At 47.6% G+C, this 20255-nt stretch overlaps 1 protein-coding gene across 5 annotated transcripts in view; it reads right to left on the bottom strand.

Moving 5' to 3' along the window:
- LOC147901563 (calcium-transporting ATPase 5, plasma membrane-type-like) overlaps positions 1 to 20255 on the bottom strand; it is a 399091-nt gene that overhangs the window by 63597 nt on the left and 315239 nt on the right. For 4 of the 5 annotated variants that reach the window (XM_087374321.1, XM_087374323.1, XM_087374322.1 and 1 more), the window contains one exon: positions 20077 to 20175. The exons of the other annotated variant lie outside the window; for it this stretch is intronic. In XM_087374321.1, coding sequence (XP_087230447.1) covers positions 20077 to 20175 — 99 coding nt within the window. The remainder of the gene's footprint in view (positions 1 to 20076; positions 20176 to 20255) is intronic. 5 annotated transcript variants of the gene reach the window in all.

The following is a 20255-nucleotide window of genomic DNA, read 5'->3' as shown; positions in this document are numbered from 1 at the left end:
GGAGACCATTGACTATGCTTAACTGCTGCAGCTACAAAATTTTTGCCAAAGCTTTAGCACTAAGAATTCAGCACAAGATGGATAGATGGATTTTGCAGGAACAGAAGGTTTCATAAAAGGGAGGCACCTCTTGGAGGCTATTGTAAATATCTGGGAAGGTTGTGAACATGCTAGGGAGCCGAGTCAAGATATTTGTTTCATCAAATTAGATTTTGATAAAGCTTATGACAGGCTGGACTGGGATTTCCTAATGCAGTCCATGAAAGACATGGGACTTGGGCCAAATTTCATCTCTGCGGTCAAAGTTTTGCTCTCCAATGCCTCAACCAAGGTTTGCATTAATGGTGAGATGTCCTCACCTTTCCCATTGAGAAGATCCATTAGGCAAGGCTGCCCCATTGCGCCTCTCCTCTATGCTATAGCAGCTGACGCTTTGGGCTGGTTGCTCATTGAAAAATCTTATGAGGGAACAGTTGAAGGAATTGAGTTGCCTACTGGAAAGCAGATGGTTATGCAACAATTCGCGGACGACACCAATCTTATGCATAGAAACACCACTCGTGACGTGAGTGAAGTTAGGGAATGCCTGGAAACGTATTGTCTAGCCTCAAGCTCTCTCATCAATCATAACAAAATAGGATATCACACTCTCAGTGGAAAGCCACAAGCTGAGCTAGATCACCTGGGCTATCAACTGATCTAGAATGGCACTCTGCTCGGCATACCCATGGGCTTTGAAGTGTCTATGAAGGAATGATGGGACAGGGTGCTAAACAGGTTAACCCTCAGCTAGAAAAGCGGAGAGGATTTCAAGCAAATTTGGCAGGAAGATGAATGGTTCTCAACCATTGCTTGTACCCCATTACCATTTTCTACCTGTCTTATTGGCATCCAAGTCAGGTGGGTCTGGACAAGCTTATCTCCAAATGCAGAACTTTTATGTGGGGAGAAATCAACAAAATCGCTAGAGTTAGATGGAACTTTTGCGCCCAAACCAAGAGTGAAGGAGGACTGGGGGTAATAGACATCAAACAGGCGGCTGTGAAGTTGGCTGCTACGTGGATTCTCAATATCATATAGATGTTTTGGGTGGAGCAGATCTGCTGTTATAACTGTAATGTTGTGATCGTGAATGTATATCTTATGAACTGCTTATAATATTAAACTTTTTTTTCTTAAAAAAGCACCATCACACCTTGTGAGGCTTGGACAAGTCATGACTCATAAGCCCAGGATTTCTCACATGAGGACTTTTTGTTAGGAAGTGGAGTCGAGTTGAGTCGGTTTTGGTGTGTTCTAGTGAGTCCTAGTGTGAGATTTATAGTACAGGGGCACATTGAAGAGATCTAGTAGCTAGCTAGGAACGGAATGGAAATGTGGAAAGTATAATGAAAAGCAAAATGGAAAGGAAAATGAAAGAACAAGTGCTAGGCAATGATAACCAAAATACTCACATGATATAAAGCTTGATGTTGACTGATCTCTTAGACAATAGACAAGTACAACACTATATAGTGTGACACTAGACTCTAGAAAGCCATAGTGTATATGGGATAGCTCCCAATATGACACATGGCATGTCTAGGACTCACTAGACTATAAAACACACCTAGAACACTCATTTTAGACTCACTTTGGCTTCATATTCCAACACCCCCCCATGAAGGCAAGGTGAGAGACTACTGGAATGGAACCAATGAACAGAACATGACAATGACAGTCATCAAACTGTGCACCCAATGTAACTCAAAGGCTAAAGTCTGAGCATGTTCAGAGGTTGATCCAAGCACTCTCATGGCTTGAGACTCAACATGCTCAGAGGCTCACGTTATAGCATGGCTACATGACCAGCTCATAGGTCTAGGAATACACCAACATCCTGAAACTCGACCAGGCCTGATAAGGAGACCTATCAAAGCCAATACATATGGCTCCCACAGTACATCCCCCCTTGGTTTCATAACAGGACATGTTAGGAAGCCACACAACAAAATAGAAAAACCAATATATCTTTTTAGGAGGACTATCCAAGGCAAAGGACCTTTAGACTCAATGAAAACCAAACACTCAATACATATTATTTTAGGGGGACTACCCAGGGCAGAGGACCCCAAAATACATCAAGCTGTAGCAATTAAAAAATAGATCTCTTATGATAGGAGAGGTCCTCCAAGTAGCCACTGCACACGTGTGCACATCCCTCCGAGACAATGACGATGTTGAAGAAGCGCTAAGCAGGAATGCCCCAAAAGATGTGTTGGTGAAGTCCATGGGGTAGCTAGAATAAGCACTCACATAGTGACTCTCAAAATGGCTAAGGGAGAGTCACCGATGTCAAAGTAGAGGCCGGAGGTGTCACGAGCATTTGGAGAGTCGGTCAAAAGTGGAGCTTGGGCACCAAGGACAATCGGGCGGTAATCAGAGAAGTTGGAAAGTGTTTGGAGCTCACATCAAGCTCGGACTAGCTCCAATAGAATATCGGGCAGAAGTAGCTCCGGATAGAAGCGTCACATCGTTCGCAGGTCATAGAAAGATGTAGGTGAAGGAAGGAGAAGAGAGGTGGCAGATCATGGCATGGAGAAGAGAGCTCAAGGAAGGAGAGAAGAGGGCAGCCTTCCAAGGAGGAGGAGGTAGAGTAGCTACATTGGCCTTCCTCACCTCAACCTCTTGGAAGGGAAAGGGAAAGGGAAAGGGAGAGGGAGAGGGAAAGGGAAACGGAAAGAGAGAGCAGGGCTAGGAACATGGCTTTGATAAGATCTAGTAGCTAGCTAGGAACAGAATGGAAATGTGGAAAGCATAATGAAAAGCAAAATGGAAAGAAAAATGAAAGAACAAGTGCTAGGCAATGATAACCAAAATACTCACATGATATAAAGCTTGATGTTGATTGATCTCTTAGACAATAGACAACAACACTATATAGTGTGACACTAGACTCTAGAAAGCCATAGTGTACATGGGATGACTCCCAATATGACACGTGGCATGTCTAGGACTCACTAGACTATAATACACACCTAGAACACTCATTTTAGACTCACTTTGGCTTCATATTCCAACACACGTGTCATATTGGGAGTTATTCCATATACATTTGGTACTTAGTGTGTGGTGTCTATCCTATAAATGCATTGTACTTGTCACTAGTCAAAGTACAAGCTACTTTGGTCTACACGTGAATACTTGTTCATGGCTTTCATTTCCTTTCCGTTTTATTTCCATTTCATTATGTTTGCTATCTTTCCATTCCGTTCCTAGTGTTAGCCGTCTTCTCTCCCTACCACTATGTGCCTTCATGTGGTATCAGAGCCATGTTCCTAGCCTTGTCTTTCCTTCCCTTTTCAAGAGGTTGAGTGAGGGAGGCCAAAGAAGCTACCCGAGCCTCTTCCTCCTTGGAAGACCCTCTTCTCTCTTGAGCTTCTCTACTTCTACTCCTTAGCCTCGCCTTGAGCTGCTCATCTTCAACTTCGAGCTGATCTACGACTTGCTACTGCACATGTTCAAGCTGGAGCTGTTCTTTGAGTTGCTGGCTGGGCTCCTCTCCCCCCCAAGCCCTAGATGTATGGAGCTGGAAGAGGTCCAACCATATGATACGGTTGATCTCATCTCGTGGGATCATCTCGGGTGGTGTGTCCAGACTGTACTGAAAGGGAGAAAGTCTATCGATCTAAATGTCATGACTATCAAACCACGTGGATATCCGTGCGTACCATGCTGTATCAACACCGCTCTCTGCTAGTTGCATGGAGGACTCTAATGCTCACCTCAGTAGTCTCCACTAGGGTAAGGCCCAGACTCTATGAAGGAATGTCACTGTCTCAAAGATGGCATCAACCTAGAGAGGGGTCATGGCAAACTCTTCCTGTATAATCTGATGGGGGACTGAGGGTCTACTCCGAATCATCCTGGATTCCATGGTCACCTGTAGCCTCTCAAGTCTCTTCCACTCAGTCGCTGAAATATCACACCCCCAGAAAGGTATTGCATACATGGCAGTCGGTCTCACCACCGTGTCAAAAAGCCAACCCTTCATCGAGAGGTCCTAAAAGTGTGCCTGGAAGCACTACCTCTCTAGTTGGGCTAAACCCCGTCCTCATGTGAGTCGTGTTGTACCGCATGGATCATCATGAAACCTGGTCCGGTGAACACTATCCCTAAATATGTGTAAGACTGCACTATCTCCACAACCTCGCCACGGTATGTGAAACTATGATGATGGGACACTGCTCGCGAGGTGTTGAAAATCATAACCTTGGTCTTCCCAAACATTATTGATGGTGTGTATGCCTTGCTTGAATTCATTTTAGCACACGTGGAAGCATCCTTTCCTTCTAGATTATCACTATTAAAGTACTTTTGTTTCAAACAACTACGTGAAACATTGAATGAACTTTACAACCTTTCGGTAGGGCTTCCTTGTAACGCTCATCAATGTAAAGTATTATGAGCCAACCATGATACCTTAGAGACAACTTAGGCTATTTACCAATCTTTTAGGATTTTAGAGAGCTTAGGTACTCTCTCATAAACAACTTCGTAATATAAACTTTTCTTCTATAGAGATTCAAATAGCTTTCAGTAAAACCCCGTTAGAGTCAATCAGCTACAAATCCTGATGCCATCTTGCATATAGCCATAGATTTTTATGCCTCATTACTTCATCCTTGCAAGGTATTTGGGACTCTGGCACCATGCGTGTTTCAATTACAAAGGGTCTCATCCATATATCCCAAAGAGAGGTTGTAAAATTTTCACAGAGAGCCGTCATTGGTTTGGGAACCTTTTGTAAGCTTTTGAAAACTGTATCAATCTACATTTGCAGCACATTCTTCCAAATCTTATTCATGATATGTAGACGGGCTTCGTGCATGGAAGAAGCATTGTTTATAATATCTTCTCTTTTTGGGAGGCTTCACATTGGGCTATGTAGAGCGGCCAATGCCTTGCCATTCTACTCTTGGATTTCGAGAAGGCTTATGACATAGTAGATTGAGGATTTTCGAAGGGTAGCCTTGTATACTTTGGATTCTCAAATGCATGGATTAGAGGTGTTTTATCAGCCCACAATCAGGTGTTTATCAGAGGAGAAAGGAGAGAGAGGTTTATGATTTTTAGATCAATTCGCTAGGGATGCCCTCTTGCCCCCTTCCTGTATTTATTTGTGGTTGAATCAATGAGCATATTTTTGAGATCTCAAACGAACATTATCAGGTTAAAACTTCCCCCGAGACAAGACGAGTAGCTCTTGGATAGTGAGTTGGCTAATGATACTACTGTTTTTTTGGATGCCACACCACAGAACCTCACTTCTTTCAAGGCGGCCTTGGATGTATTTCTAATGTAACAAGTGCACACATCAATTGGAATAAATCCAATGGCTTTTGGATGAGTAACAAGGACACTCCAGCTTGGGGGGTTGATTTCAGTTTTACTTGGATTCAAAGGGGCATTTTTGTCAGATGCTTGTGCTGCCAAATCTGTGTGGGCATCTCTCCTTCGCAGCAATTTGCACCTATCTTGAAGAGTATTAGGAGGAAGCTTCTTTTTGGGTGACCTCACTTCCAAAGTGCTGGTGATCAACCAAATCTTGTTGGCCACAACATGGTTTGTTTGCTTTTTTTTTTTTTTCCCCAAGAAAAAGACTTCTATTAAGTAAGAGAAAAAACCCGCGAGAGCAAGCTCAAAGCGGAATACATCATGAAATCATGAGGATAAATAAAAAACCCCCTCAGAGTGAGGTGGAAAACAACCAAGGCTGAGGTTGAAAGTGCCACCTCAACCCTGTAGTAGTTTCAGAGAAGAAAGGAGAGTCCTTCCATTCCCTGAAGAAAGAAGCCCTCCTAGCTGAGGCTGCACGGGAGTCCCCCTGCATACCCGTCCATATGGCCATCAAAGTATGTACGATGTCTGTCCAGATAGTCTGTCCAGATACTAGCCAATGTGTGCGAGGGATGAACCTGAGTACCCTCCAAAGCCTCTGTGCATCTGGCTCTCCAGATATGCCAGGATGCTATGCTCGCTAGAATCTCCCAAGAAGTATCCACAGAGGCATGTGCAGTTGTATAAGGAAGGTGTGGTACCACATCCAACGAACAGGACTCAATCCGATGACGTCGAACCGAAATGGCCCGAGAGGAGTCAACTCCCTCATAGAAAACCTGAGGTCCTGTAAGAGAAAGCCAAGCCACCGAGCCCCATGTCATAAAAAATGGGGAATGGGCAAAGTGACTGAAAATCCTGGCTACCCCCATCCAAATCATCCTCGCCTGTCTGTAATCCCATAAGCAATGCTGAATAGACTCCGAAGCAGAAAGGCATCGAGGGCATGTAGGGTCGGCTCCGAACCTGGACCTCCAAAGGTTCACTGCAATCCCTCCATGGATAGAAAGCCAAAAGAAGATAGTGATCTTTCTATTCCTGTGGGATTTCCAGAGTCTCCTCTAGAAGCACCTCTGCTGATCCGCAGTAATACCAAAAGTCTCCCAATGAGGAACTCTGGAGGGTCTCCAACCTCTACTACTGAGCTGATATCTCCTGGCATTACTGACCGTGTAACGAAAGAAGGGGATGCTCTTCTCTCCATGCCCTGCGTCAATCCACTCCCACTCTCCGGGGTCCCACTGCACATACCTGATGGGAACTCCCCCATAGAGCCAGAGCCTCCAAGACCCGGTGGAGAGTAGCCGGAGGTCTGGGTCTAAGAACCACTCTGAATCTGATCCCTGCATCAAAAGACCTACAACCCTGATAGGCTGAAAAGCACACTCAAGCAAGATGTCCTCTGTGGACCTAAGCAATCTGCCACCATCCTGGACACCAAAAACCAAAGCATCCTCCTGTGCATCTCGAAAGGCCAAAACCTGGAGCGGAACCCCGCCTCTCGAAAAAGTATCTGCCCAAGTGGAGGAAGTGAGTGGCATATCATCTGTGTCTACCCAAACCTCTGGAAGGGGTGCCTCAATCTGCAAGATCCTCCCTGCACTCCCTCTGAGATGTCCTGTCAAACGTGATTTGGTCTCCTCTGGAAGCCTGCGGAAAGCTTTCCAAGACCCCATAGAAGACAGGTCCCCTCTCCCACCTGGACCACTGCATGTAGAGTGAGGCACCCAGTGGTCTGCCATGATCATCTAAAATACTGTCATTCCACATGATGGGTTGCCTATCAATCTCTTCCCGAGAGGAAGGAGGAATCCTCCGAAGAGCGATTCTGAAACTGGCCCAAGCTTTCAGAATGGCAACCATGAGAGGGGACGAAGGTGACCTGAGGTGTGCTGTGGTGAAGATCCATCTAACACTGCTCATCCAGTCTCCTCAAGAAGAAGGTGTGCACCTCTGTATGCTGCTGATAAGAAAGTCCTTCCACGGTTCCTGCCCTGGCATAAGTCCTCGCACCACCATCTTGCAAAGTAAAGCTCTGCACTATAAATCTGGATCAATAATATTGAGACCCCCTTCCTGTGTAGGGAGGATGAGGGTCTCCCAAGCCACCCTGGCTAAGGCATGTGCTGTGCCATCAAGCCCACTCCAGAGAAAGTTTCTGATCGGTCTTCTGAGCTGAATGATGCAGTCCCTAGAACGGCGGCACCAACATGAACAAACAAACCAGGCTGTGGCCAAGAGGACCTGGTTGACCACCACAACTCTAGAGGCAAGATCCAGCTTGGCTGAGCTCCAAAAAAGAAGCTTCCTTCTGATGCTCTCCAAAACGGGAGCAAACTGCTGCATGGTAGAAATATCCAAGCCGACCTGGCAGCCCAAATACCTGATAGGCACACCCCTCTGAACCCAAGTGAATCCTATGTCAAGCCCCCAAACTGGAGTGTCCTCATCACTGATCCAAAAGCCATTGGATTTATGCCAACTTATCTGCGCCCCTGCCGCCAAGCAAAATAAATCCAATGCTGTCCTGAAAGAAGTGAGCGTCTGTGGAGTGGCATCCAAGTAAACTGCTATGTCATCAGCCAACTCACTGTCAAGTAGCTCCTCTTCCCTTCTGATGGGAAGTCTCAGCCTAAAGATGTCAGCTTGAGATCTAACATAGATACTCATAGCTTCGGCCACGAACAAAAAAAGGAAAGGAGCAAGGGGGCATCCCTGACGGACTGATCTCGAAATCTGAAATCTCTCACCCCTTACCCCACCAATAAGTACATGGCTGTGGGCTGATCTGTACAAAAGGAAACACCTTTGATCCAAGCATCAGTAAAGCCAAAGCGTAGAAGGGTGCCCTCCAAAAAACCCCAATCTACTCTATCATAAGCTTTTTCAAAATCCAAAAGTGGAATGGCAAGATTCTGGCCACTCTGCATGGCCCACTCTGAAGCTTCCCAGAAAGAAAAAATGTTATAAAAAATGCTTCTGCCATGCACAAATCCCGTCTGAGTGTCATGAATGAGATCAGGGAGAAGTGGCTGCAATCGGAGGCTGATAGCCTTGGCCAAAATCTTGTAACAAGTCCCCAGAAGTGTGATAGTGGGACACTAAATTTCTGCTACCTCCTTTTGGGATAAGGTGGATGAGACCCTCTGTAAGCGACCCAGGCATCTCGCCAGAGTCCCAAATGGCCTGCAGGGCTGAAGTAATATAGTCTCCAATCATATCCCAAAATGCAATGAAAAAAGACGGGGTAAGGCCATCTGAACCAGGGCACTTGCCCTTGTGAAGGGCTGAAAGTGCAGTCCTGAACTCTGTGTTGGTGAAAGGTGCGTCGAGTAGAACATGCATACCCAGATTCACCAACACACGGATGCTCTGCCAAATAGCCTGTCTAGCATCCTCTCTATCGTGTGTCTCAGGATCAGCAGTAAGAAGGGTGGCATAGAAATCTGAAGCTATGCGTAAGACATCATCAGGCTGTGTCTGTAAAACCCCTTATGAGTCAATAAGCTGGGATACACTCTCTCTACTATGTCTAGGGCCAAGAGTAGAGAAAGAGTGTTTATTGACTCTACCACCCATCGGAATCCAGAAGGACTCCCGTGCATGAAAGGCATACTCTGCTCTCTGATCAAGCAATAACTGCAGATGAGCCCTTGCTGCAGCAAAGCGCTCCTGAATCCAAGCATCTGAAGGCCGTTTCTGCTCTTCCCTCTGCAAAGCTGCCAACTACTGGCGAACACCAATCTCACGTCTGAGAATATCTCGTCTCCTGGTACAAGCAACTGAGCGGTAGAAGTCGCTAATACCAGAAAGGGCAGCGGCTACATGTGATGGATATGGCTGCCCACCCTGGACATGAGCAACCCATATCTACAGGGCTGCCTCTGTAAGGTCCTCCTCTGTGTAAAAGGCATCTAGAATCCTGATGCTGGCAGACTGGCCTCTCAAGTGAGGCTCTGAGATAGTCAACACAACAGGGAAGTGGTCTGAAGTGGAAACCCCAGCAGCAATGCATACCGATCCACCTCTGTCTAGTGCCCAGTCATCTACATAGAATCTGTCAATGCGTGCATAAATAGGCATCTGTTGCCTCCTGTTCGACCAAGAGAATAGGAGGGACTGTGGCTGAATAAGAAAGGCATCATCACACCAAGTATCTCTGCCACAGAAGTGAAAAAGGAAGGCATCCCAAGCTGCTCTCTCCAAAGAGTGAAGTCCGCCTTCTCTACCCCCTTTTTTGTCTGACGGTAACTCGACCATGTTAAAGTCACCTCCAATCACCCATGAATCCACAATGGGGGTCCAGGAGAGCAAAGTCTTCCACATAAGGACACGTTCCCCTCTAATGTTGGAGGCATACAGGTTAAGGAAACCAACCTTACGCCCTCCAATCAAAAGAATAATCCACTGAGCTCTAGAGGGAATAATGACTCCGTGCCCAATAACTAAGGGGAGAACCGACTGCGAAACTGAAATAGAAGTGCCCCCCCTAGTGCCCAAGGCAGGCGACTAAAAAGTATGGCCAGAAAGCAACTTGCCTGACTTGGCACAATCTCTAGAATCCAGCTTGTGCTCTTGAATAAATAATATATCAATGGCACCCCCAGTAACACCTGGATGAAGCTGCCCCCGGATCAGCTGTCTATGGCGGCGATGTGGGACGCCACCTAGGCCCTATATGTTCCAACTAATAATCCTCATCGACGGGAGGATGTAGAGTGGAACACCTTACCCGACCTAGTGGCGGAAACAAACCCCTCAACAGGGGAAGACCTCCTGCTCGAGGAGGGAGGGATGGAACCAAGTGGTGGAAAATCAACAGGGGAAAGAATCCTGGCACTTGAAGAAGAAGCCCTGTCAACAGGAAACCCAATCACTGGCTCCCCAAAAGTAGCGGGCACAAACTCCTCCTCTGGGAAATCTGAACCCTCTGCCAAGGCTGAAAACGAGTTCCTGTGGAGCAAGCCAGACACCGGAGTGCGAAGGATCCCTTGTGAGGGAAGAGGATCAATAGTGTAAGCTATCCCCTTCCCCCTATCCAAGGGAGGAAGTGAGGAATGCTCTCTATCTTGTGTCTGCCCAGCCGCGGAGACCTCTCTTACCTCGTTGGATCTAGGGAAGAAGCTGCAACCAGGGAGGAGGTCGAAGCTTCAGCGTCACGGACTGTGCATGGTGAGACTAGAGGGATAGCTCGAGGTGAAGCAGAGTCCACTAAAGTACCCTCGTGAACTGAAGGAGGGATCTGCACACGTACCGGAACCCACTGGAGAGCGTCGCGTGTTCCTGAGGTAGGTGGGGTTTGAGGAGCAGGTGAAGGACCTGTACCACCCCCCTGCCGAGGCTGAGGAGCAAGTGTTGGACCTGTACCACCACCAATCTGAGGAGGACCGCCATGCGAAGGTCGAGGAGCAGGTGCTGGACCTGTACCACCCCTCTGTCGAGGCCGAGGAGCAAGTGCTGGACCTATACCACCCCCCTGTCCCCCCTGTCGAGGCCATGGGGCGGTAGCTGTACCAGAGGGCTTCTTGGGCCTTTTCTTCTTCCTAGGGCAATCCCTGGCAAAGTGTCCAGAGGTCCTGCAAATCCTGCACTGGTCCTGTCTGCCTGAAATCTCTACTCTCTGGCGAAAAAAGGAACCATCCGGGCGCTGGATCATAACATGATCCATCTTGAGGTTAGGATCCTTGCAAAGGACCCTAACTCTAGGAACCCCATCAGCCTTGGTTGCCTCTGCTGCAGTCAATGGCAACCCAGGGAGGGGTGGGATCTCAGCAACTGCGACAAAATGCTCCCCAATAACAGAAAGAAGTCGATGGTAAACCTGGGGAAGCCCGGGGAATCTGATGAAGAGCGAGAAGATTTTCTTATCTGCCTCCACTGGGCGAAACCAATATGAAAGGCTTCAAAGAAGATCTTCCTGTGTCCCAGGTGTAAAAACTTAGCCTTGAGCACAGTGCTCGCAGCCTCTGGAGTGTCAAAAACAACCTGGAAAAAACCTCGTCCCAGAAGACGGACATCTAACAATCGTGGAGTGAGGTCTGGGGGGAGAGCCGCAAGCATCCAGTCTCTGGCTTGGGATCTGGAGGGGTGAGACCCGAAGATGAGTGCTAGCAACGTGGTAGAGCATTCAATCTCTACATCCTTCTTGAGCTGCTGCAACTCGTCTTTAGAAAAGGTAATAGTTTTCGCGGCCAGTGGAGGTGGAGTAGGATTGGCTGACGGAGTATCCATCGCCAATCGAGGTGAGGAGGCCGACTCTAACAAATTAGAGGCTCCTTCTGCTCCAAAAAAAGCTGCGGGAGAAAAGGGGGGCAGACAAAAGGGAAAGGAGGCGAGGAGGGAGCAGGGGGAAGGGGAGAGGCTGAGAGGCTGAAGGGGAAAGGGGCAGGCTGAGAGGGAGGGAGGGGGCAGGCTAGGAATAGGAAAGGGAGAGGAAGGAGAAGCTGGAAGGGGGCGGGCTGGGAGGGGGAGGGCTGAGAGGGAGAGGAGAGGAAGGAGAGGGAGAGGTAGAGGAAGGAGAGGGAGAGGAAGGAGAGGGAGGGGCAGGGAGGGGGCGAGGCAGGCTGAGAGGGGGAGGAGAGGGAGCGGGGAGTGAAGGGAAGGGGGAGGAGAGGGAGAGAAGGGGGCGGGCTGAGAGGCAGAGAGGGGGCGGAGAGGCAGGGAGGGGGCAGGGGAGCAAGCAGGGAGGGGGCGGAGAGGCAGGGAGGGGGCGGGGGAGCAGGGGGCAGGCTGAGAGGCAGGGAGGGGGCGGGGGAGCAACAGGCAGGGAGGGGGCGGAGAACCAGGGAGGGGGCGGGGGAGCAGGGGGCAGGTTGAGAGGCAGGGAGAGGGCGGAGAGGCAGAGAGGGGGCGGGGGAGCAGGCAGGGAGGGGGCGGAGCAGCAGGGAGGGGGCTAGGGAGCAGGCAGGGGGAGGGGGCGGGGGAGCAGGGCTGAGAGGGGGAGCAGGCTGAAAGGAGAGGAAGCGAGTAGAAAGGGGGCGGGTTGAAGGGGAGGAGGGAAAGGGAGGGAGCGGCTGAGGGAGAGGGACGGGCTGAGGGAGAGGGTGCAGCAAGGGAGCGGGGAGGAGCAGCAGCTTCAACACTATGGATTTGGTTTGTTTGCTTTTGTTGGTGTCATTCTAGGAAAAAGACCCGTAAGGAATTTTCTTTGGAGTGGACAAGATGGCTTGCCAAACACTAGAGCTAGGATGGCTCAGGAGACGTTGATACTTCCCACGTGGGAAGGAGGCATCAATATAATAGATCTAGAATTGCTGAGGAGGGCCTTATTATGCAAGGTGGTGGTTAGAGGACTTCTGCCAAGACAACAACCTTGAAAGATTTTATCATTTGATGCATACAATCTTGTTATCCTTCCACAGATGGAGAATGGATGGATAGTACTAGATGGATCTTTGCCTCAGCCCACATCTCAAGGATAGTACTAGATGGGTATTCACCTTAGCCCACATTTCAGGGCTCCCTTCTCTTTTATGGATGCTATCCTAAAAGGCTTGGAACACCTTCAGGAGTACTCTTTGGAGAGTTTCCCCTTCCTCTTGGAAAGAGATTGATAGGAAGCTTGTCATGTAGGATGGCAATATGCTTGATGATCATGGCAATATGCTTGATGATGATGGTAGACCACTTAGTAGCTCTCATTATAATGCAGTGGTCTAGATGGGAGAGAGGTCCCACTTCCTCTGTGGGTTCTTGGAAGGCTTTCAAAACCCTTCCCCATGATCGTAAACTCAATTAGTAGCTTGCCTCAGAGGAAGTGAAAGAAGAATTCAGCAAATTGATGCAATCATACCCGTGGATTGGGTTCTTGCAAGTGACAGGCTCCACTCTCGGTCTACTTGCTAGGGGCATTTACGACATCGAGATCACTTAGTAGCTCTCATTATATGCAGTGTTCTAGATGGGAGAGAGGTCCCACTTCCTTTGTGGGTTCTTGGAAGACTTTCCAAACCTTCCACATCATCATAAACTCCAATTAGTAAGTCACCTCAGAGGAAGTGAAAGGAGAATTCAGCAGATTGATGCAACCATACCCTGGATTGAGTTCTACAGGTGCCAACCCTCGCTCTCGGTCTACTTGGCTAGGGGCCTTACAAAATCGAGAATCCCTCTTAAGTCATAGGATTATGAGGATCAAACGTGGATCAGAGATCCCACTTAAGTCATAGGATTACGAGGATGAAACGGAGATGCCTTGGTCTTTCTTTGATACTCATTATAAGGGTAGGTTGTCCAGGTCTATGGATGGAAAACTTATGCATATTCCATTTCAGCCTATCAGATTGTAGGTCATTTGGAGCAGTGTTTTTTGCTTCAAGATGGTATCCGGACCCTACCTAGACCGCATTCCTTTGGGTTCATATAGGATTTGGCTCTATGGAGGTGTTTCCATAAACTATTTGTAGTGGGACCCTCAAGAGTGGGAATGGATTGATGCATGGCACCGAGAGAAGAGCCTTCCCTTCTTTTGCTACACGGTCTGTAATGCCAGGAAGTTTCAGCTCAGCCTTAGAGGATGGAAGCCAACCAAAGCTCCTCATTGGGGGAATTTTCAAATTTCTGCTAACTTGCAAAAATCCTTTTGGGAAAATAGAAAAATCACTCTTTCTTTTGGCTTTCTATTTATGGAGGGATTGGACTGAACCAATGGAGGTTTAGGTTCAGGGCATATTCCACTTGTATTCGTTGCATGTCTACTCAGGAGTCTATTCAGCATTGCTTATCAGACTGCACACTGACGTCGATCATCTGGAAGGGGATTGCTAGTTTACTGAGAAGCTTTATGCCTTCTCCTTTCTTCATGGCCTGGGGCTCGGTAGCTTGGCTCTCTTTTGGGGCCTCAAATGTTTATTAGAGACATGATTATATTTGGGCTCTTTCGGCTTGATGATATTTAATTGATCACGCTCTTTGGATGACGCTCCTGGATCTCCTTATAGACCTGCACATGCCTCTATGGATACTCCATGGGATATTTTGGTGTGCATATCAACATGGCATATATGGAGATCTAGATGTACAAAGGCCTTACATGGTACTTAGGTCCACCTTGGACACACATTGGCCAATATTTAGAATGATATTGTTCGCACCTTGGTGGCCATGTTAGAAAAGTCACCTCCCCATCTGTAATCCCCCATATGAGGAGAGCATCGAGGGAGGTGGACTTGGGTATGATGTGGCTGCCACATTGGCAGCACATTTTCTGCCACGTGATAGCACAAACACGACAGGGATGAAGCTCCCCAAGGAGGCCCGGAGCACCCACGTGGCTGACAGTGATTGTACGGAGCAGATCTGTGCAGGCTGGACAATGTGGCAGGTAATGTCAGTAGCACAAGACATTGCGTCAGCAACACGGATCTGTATAGATGCTGACAGAGCATGGTATACAGCCTAAAATACATCATCAATAAGCCAAGCTGATCTGGCACAGGGCCAGCATGCAGGAGCTTCAATATGGAAGCCTACAGTAGGCCTGTATGGATCTATGGCAAGGGATCCAGGGCCTGGACAGGTTTAGACAGATGTCCGGGCACTAGGAGCTGATTGGCGACTAATTGTAGCATAAAAGGCCAGGGAAATGTAGGGAAAGACCCTGACTTGGGGCTATTATGGGCCTAGGCCACTCGCAGACTGCCAGGTGGCCAGGTGGCTCTGATTGGACAGCAAATAGGCTGCATATAGTTGGTTTACAGACCAGCCCAGTCGGTTTTACACACTGGCTGGGTCAACTACTTTGGGGCTGGGGTTCCAGCCCATAAAAGGGGAGCCCTTGGGGTTCATATTCTATCCAGTGGAGTAGCCCTTCAGGAATAGTTTGGAGCAGCAGAACAGCAGGCCTTGGGCCAACATACATAAGGACCAAAGGAAGCTGATTTCTGCAAACATAGCTCAGAGGGCAGCTTCACCCTTGGCTCTTTCCAGGGCAACCTCACACGTGGCTGTCCGAAAGGGATAGCTTGGAGCTATGGTTTGCAGGTATGGTAACAAAGCCAACTCAAGCTCTTTGGGAACACGTAGGCTGAGGGATCTAGGAGTGCCACGGAGGTAGGAGGACAGCACATTTTGGTTAGGATAGAGGACCATGTTCTGGTGGGACTCTAAACATGTTTTGTATTGTGTCCATTGGATGAAAATATATCTACTGTTGGTTCTATATCTCTTTCATGAGCACTGTCTATTTACTTGCTTTGCACATGTATGTTGAGCGCACTAAGGAAAAAGTTTTGGATTCCATCTAAGCACCACTGTGTGATCTCCTAGGCTACACATAATCTATCTTCTGCTGCGTATAGACCCTGTTCTGGTTATTTCTAACATGGTATCAGAGCCGGGATGGAGGCTCACAATAGGTGGAGATTGAAGGCAAGGACCGTATTGAAGGACGACCTTGATTCAAAGCTCAGAGAATCTACTTCCACGTCTGAAGGATTGTGCGCTTGTGAGAAGGAGGGTGACTCAGGTTCAATGAGGAGTGTACAAATGCTGCATATCCTGTTGATTGCTCAGTGATTTCCAGAAGTTATGTCTGCAAAGAAGGCTTTTGATGGTGGAGGTTCCGGGTGCGAGGTTCAACGAAACTTGGTGGGGCCAGGAGGGCTCATGGCACCGGTGGAGGTGCTCTTGCACTAAAGGTTACTGTTAATACAACGACCACGTCCTCTATGAGAATCCTGAATTTTGTAGAGATTGGGAAGCTGGAGTGGGACAAATTACCCTATCTGGAAAGTAAAGATCGAGAGCCATCTTGTGGCAAGGAAGCCGTGGAAAGTAACGACGAGGGTGGATCCAAATGCTCATGAACATCAAGGACGCGTTAGGTAAAGTAATCTTTGTTATAGATCTAGACGAACTTGAAGCGCGGGAGGACAAAAATGCCCAAGCCCTTGCACTGATCATATGGACGATGTTAGATAGATGATTCCTCATATCTAGATGGCGCATACGTCAATCAAGGTGCAGGCCACACTGAAGGATTAGTACGAGATGGACAACACGTCCCGGATCTTAGCTCTCAATTATCAGTTGTTCAATATGAGCATGGATGGAGATACATCCATGACCATCTCACGAAGGTGAAGGTGATGAGAGATCAGCTAGCGTCAGTTGGTCACAAGGTGGACTCAAGCCAATTGGCACTAATGGTCCTTGGGATGCTACGAGGGAGTTTTAAGGGCTTCGTAACTACCATGACAGCAAGAAAGAGGAATAGACCTCTGACTTTTGAGAAACTGGGTCCCTTATTGTTGCTGCAGGAGGAGGTTCTGGATAAACTCTATAATAAAGACAACGACCAAAAAACCATTGGCGAAAGACAAATTCAAGGGGAAGGGCAAGCCTAGCAATGGCAAGCCCAAGAAAGATAACTTTGAGGATGAATATGACACTTCATAAAACAAGAAAAAGAGAAAGAAAAGAAGTATTGTTATGCACTAGGCTATTTTGCGAAGGATTGCAGAAGAAGTGGGATCAAAAGAACAAGAAGGGGTCAAAATCAAAGGGAGTCAGAAGACACGACAAATTTGGTAGTCAACGGAGCACTATTCTTAGAGACATGCGGTAGGATATGTAGGCCTACGTGTCACAGTGGGGATGTCTGATATTGAGATGTGGCAAAGGAGGAGTCAAAAATGTTCGTGAAGATGATGGTAAGCATTGAGTACTTGGACTCTTCCAAGTGCTTGGCTCATAATATTGACATAAGGGAGGATTCCATGGAGGGCCTAGGCTTTCAGGGTCAAATGGATGTTGCGGTTCAAAAGGGGGCATTAAGGCAATTGAATGTGCCTCCATGAGGTACATGATTTTCTTTCAGAGCAAGCACACAAGCAAGCTGTCATTCTTGTATGTACTTTATGTAATTGACTCGAGCCTTAATAGCATGTTGGGAGAAGAAAATACTTTTCATGTTCCTTAGGCGATACGAGATTGGAAGGTCTATGCGGGGTGTATGCCTTCCTGGAAGCCAGAAGGGGAAGTGGGGATACTTCTTCAAATCTCTGAAGCAGATTGCTGGAAAGTGATCATGGTGAAAGCGTATTGAAGCCACAACAGCACTTGCTTGAGAGCGCATTGGGAGATTATGGTCTAGCTGATCTTGAGATATTCTTGGAATTTCATTTCTCATATGGTCGTTTGGTTGCATACCTTTCCAGAGGGAGGACGGGTTGAGATAGAATCTACGAGCATGGTGCCTGCATGCTATTTACTTGTTATGAGGGGGACAGCTGGGGGAAATTGGCAACAAGATTGCTCCAGATTAATGGTGGGAACATGACTGGAGGCGGTGGTGCAATCAGGTGCTACCTAGGATGGACCTATGTACCAGAATGGTTTGCTTACACAGGACCATACCTTGAGGAGCAAGAGCCATTAGTTGAAAGACCACGAATTGACATTGGCACTGCATTGTTCCAGAGAGAGTTTCAACATGGGAGCTGATGGATCATCTCCATTGATGAGTTTGGATTGGACCAAGATGTGTCCGTGAGAGGGGGTATTGGAAAAGTCACCTCCCCATCTGTAAGAACCCATATGAGGAGAGCCTGCGGAGGTGGACTTGGGTGTAATGTGGCTGCCACATGGGCAACAACTTGGCTGCCACATGGTCAGCACAAACAGGAAGTATTTGGCAGGGCTGGAGCTCCCCGGTGACGTCAGCAGCATAGGTCATTGCGTCAATGGTACGAATTTGTTCAGATGCTGACAGAGCATGGTATGGATCCTAGAACACGTCATCAATAGGCCGGGCTGATCTCGAAAAGGGCGAGCATGCAGGAGCTTCAGTACAGAAGCCTACAATAGGCCTGCACAAATCCATGGCAAGGGATCCGGGGCCTGGACGGGTTTAGGCTGGGCAGGGCACCAGTAGCTGATTGGAAACTGATTGGAGCAGAGAACTAGCCAGGTCAACATAGGGAAAAAACGCGACTTGTGGCTGGGCCACTGTTAGACTGCCAGGTGGGCAGGCGGATCTGATTGGCAGCAAATAGAATGCATTAAGGTCAGTTTACAGACCAATCTAGTCCGTTTTACAAACTGGCTGGGTCAGCCACTTTCGGGCTAGGGTTCCAACCTATAGAAGGAACCGAGGAAGTTGGTTGCTGCAGTTAGGTCAGATGGAGGCTTCGCCCTTGGCTGTCTTCCAGGGCAGCAAAGCGTATGGATCAAAGGAGAATTCACTGCCTCACATGTGGCTATCTGGAAGGGATAGCTTGGAGGTGTGTTTGCAAGCACAGTAACAAAACCAACTTAAGTTCTATAGGAGCACGTAGGCCGAGGGATCTAGCAGTGCCATGGAGGTGGGAGGACAACACCTTTTGGTTACGATAGAGGACCACGTTCTAGTGGGACTCTGGACTTGTTTTGTATTGTGTCCATTGGATGGAAATATATCTATTGTTGGTTCTACCTCTCTTTCATGAGCATTGTCTATTTACTTGATTGCACATGTATGTTGAGCACACTAAGGAAATTGGTTCTGGATACCATCTAAGCACCATTGTGTGAGTTCTTGGGCTACATGTAATCTATCTTCTGCTGCGTATACCCTCTAACACCCCTACTCGCTCTACTTTACTCTAAAATTCATATCTATCAATCTAATCACGATTCTAAGCTCAAATCACCTTGATCTGATTCCTAATTTCGAAGGTGGATTGAGGTGGACATAAGAGAAGATGAAGAAGAAGCTAAGGCGACAAGTAGAAGAGGCCTGACGGCTAGGGGAGGCTTAGACAAACAGAAACGGTTTGATTGCGATGAAACAGGCTAGACTAGAGTGTTCAGAACAGTCCACGGTTGGGTTCTTCAAGTAAACAGGCAGGAGGGAGACAATTCGAGGCAGAGGGTAGGCAGAGAAGGATGATGAGGGGGTGAAGGAAGCATCAGGATAGCGGGAGCGCAGGACATTTTTGATGAGAAGTTTCCATATCACCTTTCCTTTAGTATCTGTATATGTATTTCCATAAAGCACAGCACAAAGACCAGAGAGGGTTATTGCAGATGAATAAGGTGGGAGAGAAGGCTGATAAGGCAATGAAAGGGCTGGCGAAGGCTGACAAGGCAAACATGAGGCAATGGGGGAGGTGACTAGGGTGGAGGTAGCAGCGGATCAAAAGTGCTGAAGACAAGGGATTGCACCAGCCAACAACTGGGCTGTTCAAATGGAAGAGCAAGAGCAGAGGTGAGGAGTGCAGGTTGAAGAAGAAGGCAGGTGGATTGAGGTGGATGTAAGAGAAGACAAAGAAGAGGCCCTGGTGAGGGAAGACTGAGATGAAAAGAAGGGGTGTTGATGGCAAGGAAACAGCCCACAGACGGGCAGCACTGGAGTGCTCAGAACAGCCCATGTTGGGCTGTTCAAGTATGGAGGGACACAAGACGAGACAGAGACCAGGTTAACAAGGCTGATGAGGAGAGAAGGAAGCAGCAGGATAACCGAAGCTCAGGACATATTATGATGAGAAATTCCATATCATCTTTCCTTTACTATCTGTATATGTATTTCCATAAAGCACTGACTTTACAAGAAGATGGAAATTGATAATGACTACTGTTCCATTTTGGTATCATCTATCTTCCTTTCACATGCTTTGCCTTCCTAGTATGTAACATGGTCATATATATTTATATTAATGCCTTTTTTTACTGCCTCAAAAATTTAGATATTTATAAATACTGACATCTTTCACTTACTTTTACAATTGACCCAAAGTTATCATCAAGGATGATTATGTCAGAGCTCTCTTTTGCAACCTCTGTTCCTGATATACCCATTGAAAGCCCTATGTCGGCCTGCATGACATAAGGAGATCATTACTTTTCCTCTCCAACTCTACAATACAAAAGCTACAAAAATCCATCAATGGCAAGTT

This window comes from Dipteris shenzhenensis, chromosome 5, assembly GCF_047967505.1.
Source record: "Dipteris shenzhenensis isolate YYH24624 ecotype China chromosome 5, Dip_SZ_1.0, whole genome shotgun sequence".
Lineage (NCBI taxonomy): Eukaryota > Viridiplantae > Streptophyta > Polypodiopsida > Gleicheniales > Dipteridaceae > Dipteris > Dipteris shenzhenensis.
Note: the sequence above shows the minus strand (reverse complement) of the source record. Positions and strands in the feature narration are given on the sequence as shown.